Below are 16,999 nucleotides of genomic sequence, written 5' to 3' on the forward strand. Positions count from 1 at the left end.
TATTTACTTATACACCTATAATTTTTTTTAATTATACACCTATAATTTTTAAAAATTTTTATAGCATTTTAACATTTCAAAAGTGTTGAATAATTTAGGGAATACTTATAAAGAGAACTTAGCTTTTAATTTGTGGTCATTGTAGGGACTTCTTTTGCCGACATGTTTCTGATGAAACGCTTTCTCAAGGCTGGGTCCCTAACAAGAAACACAACCTATTATTAGGGCACACATCCTAAAATATTAAAAGCAATGCTAAATTACCATAAATATGTTCAATATATAGTATATCATATATAGCTTACCTAACTTTATTAACGCCATCCGTATTGACCATATTGAGGGGTTAGTCTTATTTTAATTCTCTTTCGTATCAGCGTTAACATGTGAGTGATGATGTCATCACATCCCTCACAGCTGACTCATTTGAGGCAGTTAAATAGAGAGTAAAAACAAAACACCACCATCTTTATTGGGTAAAAACCAGTGGTCAATACGGATGGCGTTGATAAAGTTAGGTAAGCTATATATGATATATATTGAACATATTTATGGTAATTTAGCATTGCTTTTAATATTTTAGGATGTGTGCCCTAATAATAGGTTGTGTTTCTTGTTAGGGACCCAGCCTTGAGAAAGAGTTTCATCGCGAAACATGTCAGCAAAAGAAGTCCCTACAATGACCACAAATTAAAAGCTAAGTTCACTTTATAAGTATTCCCTAAATTATTCAACACTTTTGAAATGTTAAAATGCTATAAAAATTTTTAAAAAATTATAGGTGTATAAGTAAATATTTAAATGAAATTGATCCAGGGAGGATTTTGCACATCAAGCTTAACGTTGTGATAAAGTTTGAACGTGGAGTGGTGCATCTGAGGATCAATATAGCATTCTAGTCAGCTAGATTCTGAGATTTGGATCTAACTTTGTTATATTATAGGAATTGAATGCTATATAGTAATTTGTGCCACCAATTGATTTGATAAATATTCTGTAAACATTATAGGTGTGGAATTTAGCTTCAAACAGCGATGAAACTTCACAATCTCACCCGTGGCTTTGTCAGGAGATCAAGAGAAATGACTATAACTGAACATGTTCCGACCACATTTAACATCCAGTGACCAATTGGCAGAAAGCTTGATGTGACCCATGTCACTATGCAATCATCCTCACTAGGACTTGTGCTCCATAACTTCTGCCTTCTGCGTTAGCCTGAAAAAACGCCGTGGCAAAACTAAAGTGCCACTTATATTACTTTGGTAATGGGAGGGTGCAGGTATATCTGAGGGGGGGGGGTTTCCACACTTTAACTGATTCCCCAGTCACAGATTATCCCAGTTAGTCTCAGGTACAAATTCCACCCTAGCTCATTTATTATGTAGTGTGAGACTTCCAGGCCACAGAAAAACCTAATAGAAACTACTGTACCTAACTGTATACCACTACAATAGCCTTCAAGCCTGCAGGTGTCTCCTATGTATTTCGTTGGAGAGCTCAGTTTCCACCCAAAAAATAACTACGGTAGTTAAAAGTGGGAAGTGGACCTGGATACTCTTGTGTAAAATCCACTACACTGACCACAAGCCTACTCCTGGGATCTGCTTGCTGCTCTTTTGGGTAAGCTCATTAATACTCCTCAAGGGTGTGGGAGGGGAACAGTATCAACTGGGGTTATGGAAGAGACAAACCTTAATCCCTCCAGTGGTCATCTGGTCAATCAGAGCACCTTTTTATCACCTTTAGGGGGAGTAATATCCACTTTTGTCTCTCCCCCCCACCCATGACCCATGTCCACAGCATACACTGACATGTAACAGAGAAAAATGAAGTCAGATAGCAGGCCATAAGGTATTTACACTATCTAGTCTGCTTATCCATGCCATCTACTAACCCAGGGGTGTGCAACCTGTGGCCTGAGGGCCACAAGTGGCCCCATGAAGTATTATGTGCGGCCCCGGTCGATGGCGATGCAGTGTTTTCCTCTGCTGCCCCGGGTGTTTACCGTCTTGCCGGCTCCCTCCTCTGTCTTGCTGCAGGGTTTGCGCGTTTGTGCGGCCCCAGAAAATTTTTTTTCGGCCAATGCGGCCCAGGGAAGCCAAAAGGTTGGTCATCACTGTACTAACCCTTCCTCTCCCTTAAGAGATCCAAAGTGTATTATTTTTATTCTATGCATTCACTACTGTGAAAAGGTATTTCCTGAGGTTACTTAGTCAATCCCCCTTTCACTTTTCTCAACAAAACAGGGATCACAACATTTGGTGACTAATTCTTAATAAGTCGGATCCCAAAAACATGTTTACACTCTTCCAGGCTAGCAATAGCTTTAGCTGGGTTTGTAACCGTCTCTTCCCAAGGGTATCACACACTTGGACACACAGCGCCAGTTTCTTTAACACAGGGGTGCCCAATACATCGATCGTGATCAAACGATAGATCGGGAAGGCAACGCGAGTCGATCGCGGAGCCCATCCTGGGCTCCGTGATCGACTCGTGTTGCCATCCCGATCTATCAGGCCGATCAGTCTTCCTCTCCCTGACGTCCCCCACCACCCTCCCACCAGAAGTGTCAGACCGACCAGCATTCTGCTTCCCAACATCAATTCTGATGTCAGAGAGGAAGTTCTGGGCCAGCTAATCGCTGCCTGGCTGGCCCGGAACTCCTCTCTGATGTTAGAATTGATGTTGGGGAGCGGAATGCTGGTCAGCGCAACGCTTCTACAGGGAAAGCTTGGGGCAGCGGTGGCTTGGGGGCCTGTTCCCCGATGGCAGTGGCGACAAACCTAGTGGCTTGAGGGCCTGTTTCCCAAGGGCGGTGGCAACAAACCTAATGGCCTGGGGAAGGGCAGGGAGAAAGAAAGAAAGGGGGCAGGCAGGGAGATAGAAAGAAGGGGGGGCAAGGAGACAAAGAAAGAAGGGAAACAGAAAGAAAAGGGGAACAGGGAGTCAGAAGGAAAGGGGGCATGGAGAGAGAGACAGGGAGACAGAAAGAAAGAAGGTGGCAGGGAGAAAGAAAGAAAAAATTGGGTGAGATAATGAGGTCTGGAGGAGAGGAAGCATACAGGAGGCTGAAAGAAGGGAAGAAATATTGGATGCACAGTCAGATGAAGAAAGTGCAACCAGAGACTCATGAAATCACCAGACAACAAAGGTAGGAAAAATGATTTTATTTTAAATTTAGTGATCAAAATGTGTCCGTTTTGAGAATTTATATCTGCTGTCTATATTTTGCACTATGGCTTCCTTTTACTAAACCGCAATAGCAGTTTTTAGCGCAGGGAGCCTATGAGCATCGAGAGCAGCGCGGGGCTTTCAGCGCAACTCCCTGCACTAAAAACTGCTATTGCAGTTTAGTAAAATGGGAGGGGGTATATTTGTAGGGAAGGGGTAAAACGCGGACTTCACGGACCTCGCGGATCTAAAACCACAAGTCCTTAAAAATCCACGCCACTTATGAGGTCCCTGCCACTTTTAGTCTCTGGCTCTGACAGAGCTCTATGGCAATTTAACTGTGACAGATCCTAGCATAGGGAGGGGAAAGCATTAGGATCCATCAGAGTTAAACTGTCATAGAGCTCTGCCAGAGCCAGAGACTAAAAGTGGCACAGACCTCAAAAGTGGTGTGGACCTCGGATTTTTAAGGATGTGACATGCAGTTCAGATCCGTGAGGTCCGCGAGGGAGCCGGAGGCCTGAGCTGAGCTCCAGGGAAAGCGAAGGCGGACTTGTGAATGCACGGACCTCGGATTTTTAAGGACGTGCGGTTTTAGATCCGCAAGGTCCGTAAGGTCCGTGTTTTACCCCTTCCCTGTTTGTCTATTTTTGTATGGTTGTTGCTGAGGTGACATTGCATAGTCATCTGCCTTGACCTCTTTGGAAAAACCCTGGAATATAAATGATAATTAACATTTTTCTCTGCGTATAGTGTGCTTTGTGTTTTTTCAAAACTTTTATTGTTGGTAGATCATTTTGACTTGGTCATTTTAAAAGTAGCTCGCAAGCCCAAAAAGTGTGGGCACCCGTGCTTTAACAGCCCCCTCCTCTCCTTCACCCCCGGTAAAGCAATCAAACTGAGACAGGTAGCAGCGTTGAACTGAGGATGAGTTCTTAATTCAGTCGCCAACAGTGAGAGGGGGGAGGGGCTGTGAGGTGATTGGCAGGAGATGAAGGGAAAGGGGCAATGGACGCTCGGGCTCTGGGTCGAAATGGCCGATTTTCGGATTTGCTGACATTAGCGTGCTATATTAACTAGGTCACGCGTCTAGTACATGGAGTTGGCTCAAGCAGTGGTAAGTCCTCGGTTGAAGCTGTTTTTTAATTTGATATGTTAACAAAATGAAACAGGCGAGCAAGAATCTTTGATTGGAGAGTAGCAGTCGATTTAGTACATTCAGGAAAGGTTGTTCCCAGATCCCTCATTTTGCGGTAGTCCGCGAAAGTAGACACCACGAAAACAAGGTATCGAAATAATCGAAGTTCTACCTTTTCGCCTCGCTAAAGGAACTTAGCTACCGTATGCTTTTCAATCCTGACCACAGTTCAGATGCTGATCTTGCTGTCTCGAGCCTGGTACACGTGGCCGGCGATCTACGCCGCTTTCGTTCAGCGTTAGTGGGAAGGCGAGGCAGAGGGGTTTTCAGAATTAAAATCATCCGGTCTGTACGTCGTTTTTCACTGAAAGCTTCGCAGGACCTGTGACCTGGATTGGCCCCTGTAAAGAAAGCTAGATGGACCATCAATCTGCTCAAGTATAGCTATTCTTATGTTCTTATAGAAGACTTAACTATTTGAATGAGATAATGAATTAATTTTGTTCTTGGTTAAAAAAAAAAAAAAAGGTAATAATGCCTTACTGTAACTATAATAGAATTACGTTCTAATACATTGTGTCGTTGTGGAATGCGAGTGGAAGGTGTTTTAAAGTGGTAGCACGCTTTTCATTCTGCACATAATTACTGTATGTGCTTACCCAGAGACTAGGCAAAGATGCCTCTAGAATTAGCTCTAGCAGATTCGGTCATCCTTCACAAACATGAGCAGCTGTAGATCTCAAAATATGTTGGTATTGTCTTTCGAGGAATTCTGGTCCTTGGATTAAAAACGTGATTTTAAAAATACTGTATATATGAGGGGTGGAAGTCTTGTATTAGTTGAAGTGACAGAAAAAATGTTTGGAAACTGTAGGGTAACTTTAAATTCTTTAATTGTGGCAGAGACCTTTTATTAGTCGCCACACTAAGGCCCCCTGGCATCCTGCTGCTTTTTTGTCACTCCACCAAACACCAACGTGATTGTACTATATAGCTGACTTCAGTGGTGTAGCCAGGCCCACCCACTGTAAGCTCAGGCCCATCCAAAATTCTCATGCCCTTGTTATGGCTGCTAGGGATCCTCAAGCCCCACTAGCTTCAAGGGTCAGGACAGGATTAATTCGTCGAGGGCCCCTAGGCACACAAGTACACTGGGCCCCCTACCCCGCCCCACCCCACCATGCGCCCAGGCGGAAACAGGAAGCTGCGTCAGAGGGAAGCTTTGAGCAAGCAGCATCGCTTGCACAATTACAGTTCCCATTGCATTTCTTCCCCGCGTTGCTTGCTTGTCTTACTTTCCGTCGATGGGGGGGAGCTGCGTTGTCAATTGGGGTGGGGCCCGCATTGCCGATCAGTGGGGCCCGCGTTGCCGATCGATGCTGGAGGGGCCCATCGCCATTTGGAAAAAACAATGTTGATGCCCTCCTTCATCAGGCCCCCCTGACCATTTCGAGCCCTAGGCACGTGCCTACTTGGCCGATTGGTTAATCCTGCCCTGTAAAGGGTCCTTCTGGTTCAAGAACTCCTCCCTCTCCCATTTGCTTCAACCCACAGAACTGAGCAAGGGCTGCTCCCCCCCTCCCCCTGCTGCACATGAACAAAAATTTAACATGTGTGGGGAATGCAGGGCAGGGACAGTGCATGGACAGAGCCACAGGCAAGTGGCAGGGCTTGGGGATCCCCACCAGGTTAGGTATTTTTAATGCTTTGAGTTGGATATGGGGGTGGGGGGAGGAGATGCTGAGACCACATATGCCAGCCCAGTGGTCCACCCAAAATTTGAGGTCAGGCAATGCCTCTGATTATTTACAGATATATTAAAAAGCATTTCAGAAATGGAATACCTATAGAAAATGTCATTTTGACCTATTCTCATGATATTGTATTTAGCTATTCCTGGCTTAAATTTGGAATATATTTGCTTAAAAAAAGTTGTTCCTAATGCTGTCTGTGGTTTGGATCTATGGGACTTCCTAGTGTAAATAACCAGGGCCTGTGCACGGGTTTTAATTACCCTAGGCCAGGGGTGTCAAAATCCCTCCTCGGGGGCCGCAATCCAGTCGGGTTTTCAGGATTTCCCCAATAAATATGCATGAGATCTATTGGCATACAATGAAAGCAGGGCATGCAAATAGATCTCATGCATATTCATTGGGGAAATCCTGAAAACCCGACTGGATTGCGGCCCTCGAGGAAGGACTTTGACACCCCTGCCCTAGGCAATCTTTCAGTCTTGCCATCCCTCCCCCCAAGAGTTTCACAATTTTTCTGGGCTAGATAGGCAATGTTGAGTTGGACATCACACTTTTAAATATTAAACTTTGTTTTGTATATACAGTACATAATGAGGGTAATATTTTTTTTAATATACCATTAATGAGCTATTTATTTAATTAATTTGTTTTCTATCCCGTTCTCCTCAACGAGCTCAGAATAGGTTACAGGCTACCATACATAATATACAGTTAATGCGTTGCAATTTGCTATATAGTTACAGTATATATTATTTTCACTACAATTTTTTATCCTATCTTGACACATACTAGGGATCTAATACCAATACACATAGTATAGAGCAGTGGTTCCCAACCCTGTCCTGGAGGAACACCAGGCCAATTGGGTTTTCAGGCTAGCCCTAATGAATATGCATGAAGCAAATTTGCATGCCTATCACTTCCATCATATGCAAATCTCTCTCATGCATATTCATTAGGGCTAGCCTGAAAACCCGATTGGCCTGGTGTTCCTCCAGGACAGGGTTGGGAATCACTGGTATAGAGCAAGGGTCTCAAAGTCCTTCCTCGAGGGCCAGAATCCAGTCGGGTTTTCAGGATTTCCCCAAGGAATATGCATTGAAAGCAGAGCATGCACATAGAGCTCATGCATATTCCTTGGGGAAATCCTGAAAACCCGACTGGATTGCGGCCCTCCAGGAGGTACTTTGATACCCCTGATCTAGATATAGTACATCAACTGGCTCACATTGATCCACATGTTTATTCACACCTTCAAAATATGTAGCAATTTGGTGAGGCATGACTTCCTTTGGCTTAGTCCATGATGGCTCTGCTACGGTGATCTTTTGCCTTTCAGTGTGTTACGAGTCATCCACCTATGCCCTAGGTCAGGGCTGCCCAAGTCCGGTCCTCGAGATCTGCTGGCAGGCCAGGCTTTCAGGATATCCACAATGAACATGCATGACAGAGATTTGCATACCAAGAAGGCAGTGCAGACAAATCTCTCTCATGCATATTCATTGTGGATATCCTGAAAGCCTGGCCTGCCGGCAGATCCTGAGGACCGGACTTGGGCAGCCCTGCCCTCTAGGTCAGGGGTCTCAGTCCCTCCTTGAGGGCTGCAATCCAGTCAGATTTTCAGGATTTCCCCAATGAATATGCATGAGATCTATGTGCATGCTCTGCTTTCAATGCATATTCATTGGGGAAATCCTGAAAACCCCACTGGATTGCGGCCCTCAAGGAGGGACTTTGAGATCCCTGGTATAGAGTTTACTGGTTACAATGTTACATTGTTACGGTGCAAGATTTTCAATGCAAGTTTTTATTCTGACCTGGCACATACCGAGGATCTAGTACCATCGTTCGTGGGCAGGGGAAGTTAGGTGAAGAGGTATGTATTTATTGCTTTTCTAAAATTCAAGAGTCCTTCAAGGGATCTGATCTGTAGGGGCTTTAATTCCAGTGGCTCGGTATGAAGTGAGAGTAGGAATGTCGTTTGGCTGTTTTGCAGTTGAAGGGCACGACTATGGGGTGTTTTAAGGCATATGTATCCCAGTGCCGTGTTGTGCAAGCATTTGAACGCTAGCATCAGGATCTTGAAGATGGCACAACGTTTAGCTACGGGCAGTCAGTGAGCCAACAATAAAGCCTGGGAGGCAGGGTCATGGGGACAGAAGGTTTTTGTTTTTTTTAGAAGTCTGACCTGCCTTTCCTGTGGTAAAGGTACATTGTGGTGAGCCATTGAATTTATCTGGCTATCAAGATCTATTTATTTTGCTTTTTCTTGAGGGGCTCTTTGCTATTTCCCAGAAGCTGATGCTGCAGGCAGTTGCCTAGTTTGTCTAATGACTAAGCCAGCGTAGGAATAGCTTTTATTAAAACAGTTGTTTGCCATTGGTAATGACTAGCAATTTGTTCTTATGTGTCTAAAACAAGCCAAATCTATATTATGTAAGCCTTTAAAGAAAATTAGTAAAATTAAATACAGTGACAAAAATGTCATGTGTATAATATATCATCTTTTCATTGAAGCTGGATTCAAACTTTATCTGACTGCATGGAGGGCAATTTGATAATAGGACACGTAGGAGGGGATTTGGGATCACTACTGTCTCTAGGACCAGCTAGGCATATACTGTACTTAAATAAGTACCGTATATACTCGAATATAAGTTGAGACCTCCATTTTCCCCCCAAAAAAAGGAGGAAAAATAGTTGACGTGAATATGTTGGGCAGCTTAATATTCAAGTGCCCTACCCTGCCAGGCTGTGCACCCAGCCCCATTCCCTCCATCCCCTGTCAGGCACTGCACACAACCCGCTTCCCTCCCAGGCTCTCTACCCTGTCCATCGTACCTTCTCTGCCGCTGGAATCCCTGGTGATCCATTGGTGTAGCGGGGAGGAGCGAGCTTTCCGCGCTCCTGCCCCACTGCTAACGCGGTTGGTTGCTGCTGCAAGTTCCGGCTTCAACCGCTGACTGGTACCAAGCAGGAGCACGCTTTGGCGCTGCTGCTCGATGCTAAGCGGCTTTGTGAATGGCTGCCATGAATTCTTGTGAGAATTCGCAGGAGCCATTCATGAAGCCGCTGAGCAACAGTGCCAAAGTGCTCTTCTGCTCAGTACCGATCAGCAAATTCGTGGGAGCCATTCACAAGTCACTTAGCATCAAGTAGCAGCGCCTAAGCGTGCTCCTGCTCAGTACCGGTCAGTAGTTGAAGCCGGAACTCGTGGCAGCAACCGACTGGGTTAACAGCAGGGCAGGAGCATGGAAAGCTTGCTCCTGCCTGCTACACCTCTGGACCACCAGGGATTCCAGCGGCAGAGGAGGTACAATGGGCAAGGAGGAGGGACAGGGTGCAGAGCCTGGCGGCCCGGCAAAGACTTGCAATAAGTCTGGGAGGGGGGTGGATGGCAACTAGGCGCTGTCCCAAATATAAATAGGGACCTACAGTGTCGAACACTGGCCTACTTGATTAAGCTGCCTATAAAGTTTTTTGTGGCTGTGGAGGCTTAGGAGCCAACTTTTCAACGTGATTGGGGGCGATTAAGCTGGTTATAAAGTTACTTGTGAATGTGGAGGCTTAGGAGCCAACTTCTCAACGTGATTGGGGAAAATCAAGCTCCATCGGTGACCCCACCCCCATAATAATAGTATTATTAATAAAACCATTTTTTCCATTCATTTTTAATTTATACATACAATATAATCTTACTAGTCTTTAAGCCCGTTCATAGTTCTATGAGAGTCAGAGCTTTTACCGCAGCGATAAAAATCTGTAATGCAGCTTTAGGGTTTTTTTTTTTATTGTGAGTCGCTGCGGTAAAAGCTGCGATGCTCATAGGAGTTCTATGAGGGTCTGAGCTTTTACCGCAGCGATAAAAACCCGTAATGCAACTTGATAAAAGGGGCCTAAAATAATTAGTCTGAAAGATCATTGATGCCAGCCTTAGAGTGGTAGTTTGTAAGAGCTTTCTCCTTCATTTGTGCTCAGTTACCATCTTCATCTAATACCCTTTCTGGTTTCTATTTTGTTTGTTATGTCTCACCCTGTACCTTGTATTTTTGGAAATCAGTTACCATCTTTGGCAGACAAGCATACCAAGATCCCTCATTTGATATCCGGTATCAGTGTGGTCATTTCCTGAGTCCACTGCATAAACCTGCCAGGCAGGCTGACTACATGGGTCAGTCACACTTTTCCACTAGGACTTCTGGCTATTGTGGTTGAAGCCTGGCAGGCAGACACAGCTATTAATACGGCTGCTTCTTATCATCCCCGTCCACCCTATTCATGTTCAGATTTGGTGAAGTAAAATTTTTTTTGCAAGACATATTTAGCAATGCACAAGATTGCTCCAGATATTTATTATTTTCAGGCACCCCTGTGGCAAGCAGCTGAGTACTCCATGGCTAGGCTGTAACCTCCTTTGTATGGAGGAACTCATTGAAGTCACAGGAGGACAGTGGCTTACCAATGGGGATGTGAGTCATTGTAATTCTCTAGCAACCTAATCTGAAATGATTGACACAGGAATGTGGTAAGATGCCAAAAGGATCTTACTAGGCAAGCACCATTACTATACAGTAAGAGCAGAATTTACAAGGTAGTATATAATTCTACACCATTGCAATATTTCTACAGGCCAGTCATAGATCTGTCAATTCCTAGATAACATAAGGCTGTTGATTTTGCAAAGATCAAATACTATGGTAGGGGTAGCACCCCCAGACACTCCTCCTGTTTGTCTGTCTAAAACTAGTATGACTTTCAAAACAGAAATAGTAACCAATGGAGAAAGTATGTGGGGCATGGAATTCTTTCTGACCCTTCTGCATTGTGTGTGCATCTGATTTATGTTTCTGTGTATCTGTGTTGGCTTTCTGAGCTTCTCAGATCAGGAGAGGACGAGAGGAAAATGTAATTTAGAAAAGTTAATATCCTTAATCACTAGGTTACAGTGAACCAGTGTGTGTATATGCCATTGAAATATATTGGAGTATTTTTTTTTTTTTTTAGCCTAGTGGCTAGTGCAGCTGTCTGAGAACATGGGGAACTGGATTTGATTCCCACTGCAGCTCTTTGTGACTCTGGGCAAGTCAGTTTACCAAGGTACATAATAAGCGTCTATATATAATTTCTAAACCAGTTTGATTGTAACCACAGAAGGGCAGTGTATCAAACCCCATCTCTTTTTTGGGGGGGGAGGTGGGATTCATTTATTTTCCATATGCCCCTCCCCCGATGCCACAGGCTGAATCCTACCTAAAGTCTCTGCTGCGAACTAGAGTACATACAGCCCGGGAAGGCTCACTCACACAGGTGGAGGTGGATGGTAGAATTAGAACAGCAGATAAAGCTTTAAAACTCAGAAGAGTGTACTGACATTTCTGAACATTAGGGCAAAATCTGAATCCTGAAAAAAATTTCAGACAGTAAGCAATCCTAGTCTTCTGAGCCCCAAGCACATTTTATGAGGCTTGCCCTAAACATCTGGACCCAAACTATTTGTTTAGTTTGCCAATGCTTTAATCTGACCCTGCCTGCAGTGCATACAGCAACCAATAAGAAAACTGATTGTCAGTAGTTTGGCGGGGGAAGGGAAGCGGAGGGATGGGGAAGGAAGAGTTGGAAGAATAAAGTACAGCGAGAGACGCTTTTTGTATAATTCTTTCTACCTTTTATATTGGGTTGAAAAGAAAAAAAAAAAAAGACTTTCAGAATATTCATAATGCTTACCACGAGAGAAACATTTTGAAAGAGACCAGTGCTCTTCTTAGGTTGGAGACCAGACTTCTCCTGGATGCATTTCTTTTTCTAGTGTTAAATATCACTTGATACAGCTGCTGAAGAAAAAAGTAATTGTTGAACATTTATTTCCTAGAAATGTCTTGGTTTGAGAGAGCTGCAGTCGATAGAAAAGGTGCTTTAATGTATATTATTTTTTCTTTTCCTTTTCTCAGAAACATATAAGCAGTTCTGTGGCTGTGATAGCTTTCCTGTGCCGCTGAGACACGTAAGCCAGTGGGAAATATGCAGCTAAATTCTGCCGTTCAGGCTGCCATTGACCTCTCAGCGGGGGCTGCAGGTAATATTAAATACTATTTTTGATGACACTTGCTCCATTAAAAAATTATCAATGACTTGATAGTGACTGTTTTGCAATTAAGAACATTTTTTCTTTTGGTGTAAAGATCTTGGGTTATGCTTCAAGGTGCCAAAGAGCAGCTGGTGGGGAGATTGCTGTTTACTTGTAATGTAATGGACATTGCATGCCCTAGCCCAGGGGTAGGCAATTCCGGTCCTCGAGAGCCACAGGCAGGTCAGGTTTTCAGGATATCCACAATAAATAAGCATGAGATATATTTGCATCTCAAGGAGGCAGTGCATGCAAATCCATCTCATACATATTCATTGTGGATATCTTGAAAAACTGACCTGCCTGTGGCTCTTGAGGACCGGAATTGCCTACCCCTGCCCTAGCCTGTTGACACAGCAGCAGAGGCCACCTTTTGCTATTGTAAATCTTTGTTATATATTATTAACCAGAATCCAGAAGTTTAAAGGCACCTGAGCATGGTTTCTTTTTTTTCTTTTTTTTTGACCATCCCTGAAGCTTGCCGATACCTGTTGATGGGGTAAGAGCAATGCCTATGTACCCTTTGCTCAGGCACTGCCGTTTCTAAAATAGCAGGGCCTGACAGGGCCAGGTCTGTCATATATAGAAATGACAGTGCCTGAAGAAAGAGCACATGGGCATCACTCTTGCCCCATCAAGAGTTACTGGTGTAGGGGGTAGAAGCCTGGGTGAGGGGCAGGTGGGTGGGAGGGGGGGGTCATGTCAGATGGGGGTTGCCACCTGAATTTTTAAAAATATCAGGTCGGGGTGGAAGGGTAGCGTATATAAGAGAGCTTGCAATAAAAATTTTAAAAAATGCCAAAGGTCAAAATAATCCATCTCGATCTGCAACACTGTGTAGTCCTATCTGTCTAAAAGCCAGTGTCCAAGATGGAGTAGGCCTGGTTTATATTTTTTTCAAATCGGTATTGGCAGCACTGAGGGCACATGGCTGCCTTGCTGCTATTTGACTTGTCCCTTGCCTTTGACTTAGTGGATCATGAACAATTGTTGCAGATTTTTGGTAAATTAGGTGTTACAGAAAATGCACTAAAATGATTTCGAGGCTTTCTGTCAAGTAGATCACATTCTGACTTAGAGCTGGATGCGCTAAAATCACTGTTAAAATCCTGTGGGTCGCTGTGATGCCAGTAAATTGTCCGATTTGAAAATGGCAATCGATGCTGAAACAATTTCAGATGCAAATGAGTGGTCCGCCATAATCCCATCTGATCAGTCCTTGAAGAAAGCGACTGACACGTGCACAGAGCCAGCAAGGGAAGCTTACACATGCGCAGAGCTGGGAGGGGAGGACCCGAACAGCTGAGTGCTAGGGGAAGCCCTGAAGCAGCCTGCTGATGCTCAGCTGTTTGGGCAGGAAGAGTAATATTTGTGTGTGTGTGTGTGTGGGAGGGGGGGGGGGTTTAATGGGCACAAATGTTGTGCATGTGTTATGCACACATAGCTGTGCCCATAAAAAAAAAAAGTCATGCCAGGACACCTGCCCTCCACCCCTGAACTTAAAAAATAAAAATAAAAAAATCATCAGGAAGAATGCATACTCCCTCCTGCCTCAGCCACCCAGCTACCCCCCTCCCCGCACCCCTGTGAGGATTGGCAGGAGGGATGCCCACTCCCTCCTGCCTTGGCCACCCGGAACCCCCCACACCCCTGACCCCCACCCCATGTACCTTATCTAGATCAGCACAAAGTATGCTCCTATGGGAGGGGCCTTAGGCGCTTGGGCCAATCAGAGTCTTAGGCCCTTAGCCTAGTTGTACAGAGTCTCATTCTGGAACAGCTGGATTACTGTAATGGTGTCGTGTTTAGGTTGCTCAAAATTTCTGTTGAAGAAAATTCTAACTATTTAAAATGCAGCTGCTCGATTTTAATCTTGAAGGCCCATAAGACACACAGAGTTGCGAACATTGTGTTGGCTTCCTTTAGAGACTTGTAGTCAAACTGTGTACCATGATTTTTAACATATGATGTGAAAATGCTTCCATCTTTCATGTTAGGGTTAATTGGTTTTCCATATTCAATTAAGTCAATCCTGGCTAGGAATCTGTTATTTTCTGTACAATTTTCAAGTCTAAAGAGCCTTCATTCAAACGTTGCTTTTTCATCCTGTTTTGTCTTATCTGGGTGCACATGTATGAGATGCTCTTCCTACTCACATCTGAAGGCTTCATTAAGAAATGTTAACATATATGAAATGGGAATGAATTTGTTTTTGTTATTCTCCAGTGTCCCACCTCCATTGTAATCCAAATGATAGTATGGTCAGAAACTATAGGGTCCAATCTCAGCTAATATGAATTTAGAAAACAAATTCCTAGAGGTCAATATGGATAAATGAGTGTAATCGCACTTCCCAGGGTGAATCTACCTAGCTCTATGTAGCAATAAACATAAGATCTGAGGTGGACGTGTAATGCATTTTGTATATAGTGTAAATTAACACCTTTCATAGCAGGCAGTATTAAAAACTGGAGTTGGTGTTTATTTTGCCAGATTAATTGCTTTTTGCTTGGGATATCAAACGGATTTAACAAATTAAAAGCATATCAATAGATTGTTTTGTTTCTATTTCTAATTAATATACATTAAAAATCTAGTTAGTGGTAGCTCTCAGTGTACTTCAAGGAGCCAAACTGTGAAATCCTAAGAAATATTTTCACCTTCTGGATGATATTGGACCATTTTTGGGTGTTTGGGGGACCATTTATTCCTTTTGACTCCCTGGCCAATTTTCCAACTAGATAGGGTCAACATTTGGCATAGGTGAAAACCAACAAAAGGACACATTTTGTTAAATGTTCAATTATTTTGCCCCTAGATAGACATTCTTCACCCCTTATATACTTCTTTCTAACTATGAATGAGGTTAAAAAGATTAGTACCATTGCTTCTGGGCTGTTTTAAGGTGTTTTTAGCGTCACTATCTCTTGCAGTTCAAATTCTGGAGAGGCTTGTGAAAAATTAGTACTAATTTAATCATATTTCCAAAAGGAAAAAAGGAAGAGCAGGTTAATAGGCAGATCACCTCAAGATGTTCTAAGTCAGGGGTCTCAAAGTCACTCCTTGAGGGCCGCAATCCAGTCGGGTTTTCAGGATTTCCCCAATGAATATGCATGACATCTATGTGCATGCACTTCTTTCAATGCATATTCATTGGGGAAATCCTGAAAACCTGACTGGATTGTGGCCCTCAAGGAGGGACTTTGAGACCCCTGTTCTAAGTAATCCTACATTTGTCACTTATCTATACTGTATATGGTGATACTACTCTTTCCAAAAACAGATGGTAAAAAGCAAATGTGCCCCTTCTCTCAAATATAACAGCTGTCTGAAAATAATTTAAGTCAGATGTTTTTAGGATCACATGAAAGTATATTGCAACAGATTTTGGTCCCAGATTTTATCACAAATTATATTATGTAAGAGATGGACTTTGCTTGAGGCAGTCAAATAATGTGCAGAGCATAGGCAACGTGGCAGGGGGAGGGTAAGGGGAGAGATTGCACCAGCAAAACCCTTTAACAAGTTCTACAAAGCTCATTTCTATACTTTACTATCAAGCTATCCAGATTGATATAAAAAAATAAAATAGTAAACATAAATACATCCAGAAGAGATCCATGTAAAAACGCAGGTGATCTAAATGTTAATATACTGTAGCTATAAAGAATTACATTAGCCAGGGCTCACCCAGCAAGAGAATAGTGAAACTTTACAAGGACAAGGCACGTTTTGTACTGATACAAAGTTTATTGCACCACTCTTGCTGTTGGTGAATAATTAACTGATCTGATTTTATAAATGGACAGGACTCGACAAAAGAGACACACACAGAAACACACAACCATTTTTCTTTTGTAGTATAGTCTGCTACTTTGATTATTTTGGACTCCCTGTTCATTTGGAACCAGTATCTTTAATAATATACAATCCCAATAAAGCCGTGGCCTGCGACATGTCCCTGTGTGGCTGAGGGCTGGAAGAGGCAACCCTGAAGGAGATAACTGGGATCTCCTTCTGATCCGGAAGGTTTCCCTCTGACGTCATCTCTGACAATGGAGGGAAACCTTTTTCTGGTTGGCTTCGGTGGAGGAGGGAATACAGGAAGGAGGGCATGGGATCCCTGGTGTGGTGATTAAGGAGGAAGGGGGGTGGGAGATCCATATAGTGCCACGTACCCCCAACAAGCGCCTCGTGTACCCCCAAGGGTACGCATATCGCGTGTTGAGAAACAATGTTCTATCCCACCCTAAGCTCAAGGAACTGCTTTAATATGTCCCATAGGTTCAGGACTCATGTGCTTTTTTGCATTGGAACAGAAGATTAGGTTCTTACCTCGATAATCTTTCCAGTAGAAAAGCACATAAGTCCTGATGCCCTGCCCTTATCAGTTTCAATATAGCCTGCTTTTAGCCTCAGACAGGTAGGTTGCTGCAGAGGCTTATCTAGTGACACTCAAGCGACACAAAGCAATATGAAGCTACAACTTCAGAGAGACAGGAGTGTCTACACAGGTTTGGTCTGGATAAGATCAGAACCGAACAAGTGTCAGAGCTGGTTACATTCAGGTAGGTGGTTGGTTTTCATTCCGCCTTATCAGTGCTATGTTGCATTTGTTAATGAGTTGTGTTTTCTTGCAGAGCAGATTAATAGTATGTTCCCTGTGCCCCTCCTTGCTATTTCTCCTCTTTCAGGGGTTATCTCTGGTTTGGTACAAACTGAGGAGAAAGGGCAGTGCCCAGTGATGCAGGGAGGTGGAGTTGAACATGTAAGATACCTTCTGCATCCCTTGTGGGTGAAGATGCACTA

General features: G+C 43.6%; 1 protein-coding gene across 4 annotated transcripts in view; it reads left to right on the plus strand.

Annotated features, from left to right (window-relative positions):
* Window positions 1-4,164: 4,164 nt before the first annotated feature.
* Window positions 4,165-16,999, plus strand: part of LOC117362843 (mitochondrial ornithine transporter 1-like) — a 28,699-nt gene continuing 15,864 nt past the window's right edge. The window contains exons 1-3 of one of the 4 annotated variants that reach the window (XM_033949889.1): window positions 4,171-4,291; window positions 11,071-11,163; window positions 12,015-12,139. In XM_033949889.1, coding sequence (XP_033805780.1) covers window positions 12,085-12,139 — 55 coding nt within the window. In that variant the 5' untranslated portion in view covers window positions 4,171-4,291; window positions 11,071-11,163; window positions 12,015-12,084. Of the gene's footprint in view, window positions 4,292-4,358; window positions 4,461-11,070; window positions 11,164-12,014; window positions 12,140-16,999 lie in introns of those variants that run through there. The other 3 variants (XM_033949890.1, XM_033949888.1, XM_033949891.1) reach the window with 3 other exon arrangements.

This window comes from Geotrypetes seraphini, chromosome 6 (assembly GCF_902459505.1).
Source record: "Geotrypetes seraphini chromosome 6, aGeoSer1.1, whole genome shotgun sequence".
In the NCBI taxonomy this organism is placed as follows: domain Eukaryota; kingdom Metazoa; phylum Chordata; class Amphibia; order Gymnophiona; family Dermophiidae; genus Geotrypetes; species Geotrypetes seraphini.